General features: G+C 37.2%; 1 protein-coding gene across 3 annotated transcripts in view; it reads right to left on the bottom strand.

Moving 5' to 3' along the window:
- LOC126779853 (ATP-binding cassette sub-family C member 4-like) overlaps positions 1–8,193 on the bottom strand; it is a 37,014-nt gene continuing 28,821 nt past the window's right edge. For 2 of the 3 annotated variants that reach the window (XM_050503971.1, XM_050503983.1), the window contains 15 exons: positions 7,640–7,807; positions 7,234–7,353; positions 7,103–7,163; positions 6,725–6,905; positions 5,554–5,600; positions 4,632–4,841; positions 4,325–4,555; positions 4,129–4,235; positions 3,916–4,039; positions 3,584–3,757; positions 3,340–3,467; positions 1,070–1,192; positions 869–991; positions 641–801; positions 1–564 (listed from right to left, as the gene is read on the bottom strand). In XM_050503971.1, coding sequence (XP_050359928.1) covers positions 285–564; positions 641–801; positions 869–991; positions 1,070–1,192; positions 3,340–3,467; positions 3,584–3,757; positions 3,916–4,039; positions 4,129–4,235; positions 4,325–4,555; positions 4,632–4,841; positions 5,554–5,600; positions 6,725–6,905; positions 7,103–7,163; positions 7,234–7,353; positions 7,640–7,807 — 2,238 coding nt within the window. In that variant the 3' untranslated portion in view covers positions 1–284. The remainder of the gene's footprint in view (positions 565–640; positions 802–868; positions 992–1,069; positions 1,193–3,339; positions 3,468–3,583; positions 3,758–3,915; positions 4,040–4,128; positions 4,236–4,324; positions 4,556–4,631; positions 4,842–5,553; positions 5,601–6,724; positions 6,906–7,102; positions 7,164–7,233; positions 7,354–7,639; positions 7,808–8,193) is intronic. The other variant, XM_050503977.1, reaches the window with a different exon arrangement.

Here is an 8,193-nt window from a genome sequence, read left to right as displayed (position 1 = left end):
ATTATTTATTTTATTACATATACAATTTTCACTTACATTTTATGTAGTAACTTAACGATGACTTTTATGGACACATGTAGGGCCAATAATTGCAATTCGTAAGTACAAACTTTCAAGTCAAGCTTCGGAAAAATTCACTCGGTCAATTCAACATTTAAATTAAAAATAGAAGTAATAATTTAAATTTATTATATTAATTTAATAAATGTATTGCCTAGTGAAATTTATTGACGATAAATTATCAGATTTATTATTTATATGCTATAAAAATTGTGGTAATAATATCATCTTGCGTTTTCTTTTACATTGCTCTGGAAATATGCTTCTTTAGCAACTTCTAATAATTTTTCACTGCTTTTTTCTCCAGTTTCTTTGACCATTGAGGTGAAGTGGCTATTTGGATTAGAGAGTAGGTTATAAGGATGGTCGAATTCAACAATTTCTCCGCTGCTCATGACTAATACTCTGTCAGAGTCCATGATTGTGTTAAGACGATGAGCGATGGTCAAAACAGTACATGATGTGAATTGCCTACGAATCGTTTGCTGAATGAAATTGTCGGTTCTAAAATAGAAAAAAAATGTTAATAACATACATTCAGAGTTTTGACAATATAAAACAATATTATGCTTAAACTTACTGTGGATCGACATTAGCAGTAGCTTCATCCATGATTAGTATTTTGTTTGACCTTAAAACTGCTCGAGCTAAGCACATGAGTTGTCTTTGCCCGACAGAGAAATTTGTACCTCCTTCTGTCACTTTAAAGTCTAAAGAAGGCACAGCTGATTTCATATCAACCTGTAAATTGTAAAATTAAATAAATAAAATATTTTCATGTAATTTATTTTTTTATTTTTTTATATACCTGCTCCAATGCCCGCCAAAGTTCGTCATCACTATAAAAATCGAAGGGATCGAGATTATATCTTATAGTCGCAGAGAAGAGCACCGGTTCTTGAGGAATGATTGAGATTTTTGATCTCAAGCCCTTAAAAAACGGTTATAACGATAAAATTACTTGTTTAATATTATTAATAGGGAGTACTTACATCACTACATTACTAACCTGCTTAGATACTTGAGACGTGTCTATTCCATCTATTACAATTTTACCTTCAATAAAGGCAAAACGGAATAAAGCTGAGATTAGTGATGATTTACCAGCGCCAGTGCGACCAACAATTCCAACCTGCGGGTTTAATTAATTATAAAGTAAGTAAAACGTGTTTTTAATTTTTAATTGCAGCAATCTTTCTATATAGCCAGCTTAAAGATTTTTTTTTATATAAAACCGGGAAATCAAAAGACTCCACTCTACCTGATGGTAAGTCGCGTTTGGACTCCACTAGGAGTCCAAACGCGACGACGGCTAGTACATTCGAAAAGAATGTTCTGCACTAGCCGCCTCCGCCTTGACGGTCCGCAAGATGCTTCTTCACGCCTCGTTTGAAGGAACCCAGGTAGTAAGAGGAGGGGAACATGTGTGCTGGTAAAGAGTTCTATTTTTTAGTGGTGCGACAAAGAAAAGAGTGTGGGGGATAGCACAGATCTCTGGAGGATCACTACATAGAATTGTGAAACGCAACCATCAATTAAAACACGAAGGCTTTTTTTTATATGCGCTGGGATGGCAAACGACTCTACTCCACCTGATGGTAAGTGGTAGTAGAGTCCAAACGCGACGACGGCCAGTACAGTCGGGAAGAATGTTCTGTACTAGCCGTCCCCACCTTGCCGGCCGGGGAAACCGGGTTGTAAGAGGAGGGGAACACGTGAGCTGGTAAGGAATTCCATTTTTTGGTAGTGCGACAAAGAAAGAGTTGCCAAATTTCTTTGTGCACGATGAAATTGATGTCACAGTTAGGCGGTGACATCGAGAACCAGCTCGCGTGGACTTAAGAAGGAAGGGGGAAGCAGGAATTAGAGAGAATGTTCCTCAGAGCACTCGCCGTGATACAGTCGATAGAAAGCGCTTAGTGCTGCTATCTCGCGACGCAATTGTAAAGGTTCAAGGGTGTTTGTGACCTTTACGTCGCCAATAATGCGTACTGCACGTCGCTGCAACCGGTCCAAGGCCTTCAGTACGTACTTAGCGGAGCCATCCCAAAGGTGCGAGTAATATTCAATGCAAGACCGTACCTGTGTTTTGTATAACAGGCACAGTTGTTGTGGCGTCAAAAACGCCGCACTTTGTTCAGAACTCCGAGTTTCCGTGAAGCTGTTTTTATAATAGCCTCGATGTAATCCCTTGGAATAAGGTCGCAGCGAACGTCCATCCCCAGCATGGCGATTTTGCTTTGTATCATCAGCGGTGTGCCACAGAGGGAGGGAAGAGGGGAAAATGGTGACTTTTTCGCTGTGAGAGCGCATACCAGTGTTTTCTTGGCATTAAACTCAACAAGATTATCAGAACCCCATTTGGCGATGAGTTCTAACGTCCTATCGAGTTCAATGACAAGATTCTCCCGCCTCTCCTCAGTTTCCGCCCGCCCAGCCACTGCGCGTCTGTGGTATCCACCATGCACTGTTCTATCATCTGCATAGCAGTGTATGTTCCCAAGAGAGAGCATATCATTGATATGCAAAAGAAAGAGCGTGGGAGAAAGCACAGATCCCTGCCATCTACTAAAACACGAAGGCTACGCTTGTGTAGGAAGCTGGCAATCCAGGTGCATAGCTGAGCAGGCAGACCATATGCCGGTAGCTTGGAGAGAAGACTTTTGTGCCAGACCCTGTCGAAAGCCTTGGAGATATCGAGGCTGACAGCCAACGATTCTCCATGCTTGTCGATAGCTTCACCCCAGAGGTGTGTTACGTACGCTAGAAGATCACCTGTGGACCGTTTTGGTCGAAACCCGTACGTGACGATCATTAATTAGACAGTGATCTTCTAGGTGATGGATCAGTTGGTTGTTTAGAATCCGTTCCATCACCTTACAAAGTACTGACGTGATAGCTATTGGTCGATAATTTGCCGGGTCAGACCGATCCCCTTTTTTTCAGCACTTCTTCAGCACTACAGCTGGTATTCCATTGGGACCGCTAGCTTCCCGCACATCAAGTGATTGCAGCTCTGCACGCACATCGCGCTGCCTGATTTTAATGTCAGGCATTGTGTGGCCACACGAAGGTATAGTTGGGTGGTAACGCAATACAATCATGGATCACAAAGTTATCCGCAAAGAGTTTTGCCAGAAGATCGGCTTTCTTCTGCGGAGTGTAAGCTAGTGATTCGTCCGGATTCCTGAGCGGTGGCAGCGAAGGATTGGCAGAAATTTTATAGCTTATTTCAAGTGAAATTTTATAACTTGTACTACTATTACAATGTTTGTTTACCTTCCATCCACTTTCAATAGACAGGTTCAAGTTTTTCAAAATGGGAGCTTCATCAGGTGCATATTTCAAATTGACATTTTGGAACGTAATGGCTCCTTGAGAAGGCCATGTAGGAGGTAGTGCTATTTCTTTAAACAAAAAAGAATATAATGTTAAAATACAAATTGAAACATTTATTGATGCAAAGCATTCAATTCTTACTAAATTGATATAATTTATTAATTAAAAAATGAAATATCCTTACGTCCATCAAAGAGGTTATTTTCAGTTTCGATGCGGGTGTACTCTAGCACACGTTCAACGCTAGTTAATTGCGCTAAGAACTCCACCAACACACGTGCTCCATATTGTAACATCGCTGCTAATACATTTGTTTGAGTGACAGCGAGTCCTACACTGCCCACAGCGATTATGCTACCTGAAAATTTAGGATATATTAAAATATTAAAAACGTAGGTTAGATTTTAATCTTATGTACTTGTCGTAAAAATTCGGAACATTCAGTTTTAAAGGAAATTATTTTAATTATAGGCATCATTTATTTATTTAAAGGCTTATTTTAGTTATTTAACTTACCGAAGTCAATATATAGGAAAACGAAGATAATGATTGCAAGATAAACTTGGGTCAACACATCTAAATAAAATCCGAAGGTACATCCACCACCAAGAAAAGAATTCCATGCTGATGTGTGAAGATCCTAAAATATCAATAAATAATTTTAATAGATTTCATATAACTTTTATTTAGCAGATAATTTTGGCTAATGGCAGACATAGATGAACAAACCTGGTGCGCATCAAATTCATTGACAAGTCTTTTTTCCGCGCCTGCTGACCGTATTGTAGCTATTCCACTGAGAGAAGAAGTTACCATCCCAAAAACAGGACTTTTTGCTGAAATATTTTTTTTTGTCTCAATTATATTTTTATTATTCTACATATAATTAAGTCAGTCTAAAACTAGTAATATTTTTATTGCTTACTTGTTCCTTCAAGCCTTTTGACACCCTGGGCTGTTTTCAAATACAGCATAACGAGAAAGACAAAAATAATCATTAGCACAGCTGAAGGGATTAATGTCCAGTACAATGCGACTGCGTTGAGAATTATTATAAATAGCAAGGTGCTGTAGATTTGTAAGACATCTAACAACGACCTCGGTAATATTTCGTCCACAGCACCCATGTCCTTTGTAAATCGATTGAGAATTCGACCTATAAAATATTAAAATTATAATTAGGCTATACAAATCTTAAGAGAATATAAGTATACAACAGTTATATATTTTACCTGAAGAGCTGGTATCGAAGAATCTCATGATACCCTTGATCATGGTGGAGAACATACTGTCGTGGAGGTTTTGAGAGGCACTGACGCAGAGTTTTGCGAAGGGGATGACACGAATTTGCGTGAGAAGGACGCAGATGATCACGATGGAGCCGTGTATCAGAAGGTATTGGCCGGTAGTAAAAAGACCAATTTGAACATCTAAGCCGGGATCTGTTGAAGGTAAAAAATAGAATGAAAAAATCAGTTAATTATGAATTAGTATAATATATTTTTTTTTTTTTTTTTATATTCGCCGGGAGGGCAAATGACTCTACTCCACCTGATGGTAAGTGGTAGTAGAGTCCAAACGCGACGACGGGCAGTACAGACGGGAAAAACGTTCTGCACTAGCCGCCTTCGCCTTGCCGGCCCGCAAGATGCCTCTTCACGCCTCGTTTGAAGGAACCCGGGTTGTAAGAGGAGGGGAACACGTGAGCTGGTAAGGAATTCAATTTTTTGGAAGTGCGACAAAGAAAGGAGTTGCCAAATTTCTTTGTTCGCGATGGAATTGATGTCACAGTTAGGCGGTGACATCGAGAACCAGCTCGCATGGACTTAAGAAGGAAGGACGAAGCAGGAATTAGAGAGAATAATTCCTCAGAGCACTCGCCGCGATACAGTCGATAGAAAGCGCTCAGTGCTGCTATCTCACGACGCAATTGTGAAGGTTCAAGGGTGTTTGTGACCTTTACGTCGCCAATAATGCGTACGGCACGTCGCTGCAACCGGTCCAAGGCCTCAAGTAGGTACTTAGCGGAGCCATCCCAAGGATATATTTATAATAATATATTTAGTTGGCAGATAAAATAAAACAAACTGCTATAAAACCATTACTACAATACAAATAAATATACAAGTAATAATTAAATGAAAAGGTACTCACCCATATCACCATCGGTTTCTGCTTCATAAAGCACCATTTGGTTTGTCCTTTAAAAATAATAAAAAATTTAATAATTAACTATTCCAATAAAGAAACATGTTGATATTAAAGTTTTATTCAACGTTGGATTAACGTAAAGCATAAAAATAAAGAAAATGAAAGCTGTAAGCCAATGAGGGTTGAGCCGAAACTTAGAAGTCGCCCTCGCATTGTCTGTTTAGTGCCTCAACTTCAAAGGTCAAGTGAAGTCGTGTGGGCCCGCGCGGTAAGCCTTGTCGCTGTTACGTCATTCTCTCTCGGATTGTAATAAATAAAATAGATGGGAAATGAAACTTGAATGACGCCAAAATTTTGTCGTAGTAGGCATGATTAATAACCTACACATCTAATATAATTTGAAGTACCTAATAACTACTTAAAAATAGCTGTGAAATCATCAACACGTTTGTAATCTATCTTAACTAAATGTTAGGCATAATACAATAATATATATTTTTTACGAATGTTATATGCGAAGATATAAGAGAGAAAGAGAGTTATTGATTTTGAATTTGGAAAAATTATAAACATATTATAAGCTTTTTTGATTTAAAGCACCCACACACACAAAACACTGACATGGCCCAGTTGTTACAATACGTGAATCTTAATGATTGCAGGTTCAAATCCAAGCAAGCACCACTTATATTTCATATGCTTAATTTGTGTTTATAATTCATCGTGCTCCGCAGTGAACGAAAACATCATAAGGAAACCTGCATGTGTCTAAAATCAATGAAATTTTGCTACATGTGTATCCAACATCTCGTATTGGAGCACCGTGATGAAATAAGCTTCAAACTGGAGATGCCTTAAACAATGCGATGTATCGGATTATCGATACGATATATTTAATAGGATATTTCTCTATACTAAACGCGTCGATATATCGCATTCCTACAAAAATATTGCATTAACATACCGTATTAATCTTAATTTGTTCATAATTATAAGATTCATATTACATCATAATAATTATGATAACAGCGGTATTGAACATACAGTTATTGAATAATGAGAGATGTCAATTGTCTCTCTTTTTAAAGAATAAGAGCTGCTGGTTGCGACTGATCAGTGGCAGCTAAGAAAAAGCATTTGCTGAATGAAACTGTTTTTTAAGAATAAAACTCACCAGTAGCTGATCCAGTAATCGGAACCTGCTCCACTGGCTGCTGTTATCGTTATCATAATAACGTTGAATAAGATGAAGAAGGCGCTTCCGCCTGATCTGAAGTAAGCGTACATAACCTCCCAACGTAAGTTGCCAGATTGTCTTTCTTCAGCTGCCATTTTCTGTTCCTTAAATACTTCACCTTAAACATTGCAATCACAAAAGTCAATTCAAACAATGTAATGATGACGATGAAACCAATAATAAAATATTAAAATTATAATTAGGCTATACAAATCTTAAGAGAATTTAAGTATAAGTATACAACAGTTATAGAAGAAACAAAGAATTCAATATTTATGTAAATCTATATTTATTTAAGAGAAAAAAGAAAATCACCTTGGTCAATGCTTTCGGTCGTCGAGATGGCACGAAGTAGTGCTGGTTTATCTTCTAATTTCTAGAAAAGAAGATATTGTGTTAAAAGCAATAATTATGGCTGAGCGACAAGATAAGATAATTTTACTTACAGCAGAATTAATGCTTTCAGTATCTTTGTCCTTGCTCTCTTGCAGCGAAGACAGCATTTGAGCGAACTGTTTACCAGATGACGCAAGTTCTTCGAATGTTCCCATGTTTTCAATTCCACCCTAAATAATTATTTTGATTATTAAATAATCACTGTGCTACTATACGTTGAGCTTATTTTTAAAAGACATTTAAAAATTATTTTGGTATCATACATTAATAAAACTTAATTTCATAATTTTTATTAATGTTATTATTTATTGCAATCACCAATCGCACCACAATACAAGTTTTAGAAGGATTAAGTATCTAACGATTCAAAGTCTCATAAACATTTTAAGGTACTATTAAGTAAACTGGGAGATAGTAACTATATTTTTGGAGATATTACGTATATAAAACACTTGCCTCATTTAAAACTATAATGTAATCTGCTGCTTTTAGGAAGTGTAATTGATGTGTCACCAATATCCGGGTGCGTCCACGCAGATAGTTATTGATGCATCCTTCAAACAGTAGTCGGCCAACGTTCGCGTCCACTGCCGAGAGTGGATCATCCAGGAGGTAGATATCGGCCTAAATAAATTTGGTTCAATTAATACATTTAAGCGTGTAAACTTGTTAAGGTCACACATTTAAATAATCTTCTTAATTGGTTTGTGTAAACCTCAGACGTAATATTAAATAGTGGTAGCTATTATAATTGTGTTATCCTGTAAAGTGACGATTCATAAGTGCTTGTAAAAGCCTACATAATTTAGTATATTTTGATTTTGAAATATACTACTGAAAAACAAGCATTTATAATGTAAAACCATTTGTACGAAAATAACAGATGTTATGACAGTTTTACATAAATCGAAAAACGAGTTCGATTATCGATACTATCGAATATATTATCATTTTTTTTTTTAAATCTTATAGTCCCTATGTTGACGGAACTAGTTTATTGCAAATATCCT

Source organism: Nymphalis io, chromosome 2, assembly GCF_905147045.1.
Source record: "Nymphalis io chromosome 2, ilAglIoxx1.1, whole genome shotgun sequence".
NCBI lineage: Eukaryota > Metazoa > Arthropoda > Insecta > Lepidoptera > Nymphalidae > Nymphalis > Nymphalis io.
The sequence above is the reverse complement of the archived record's forward strand: the minus strand, read 5'-3'. Positions and strand labels throughout refer to the sequence as shown.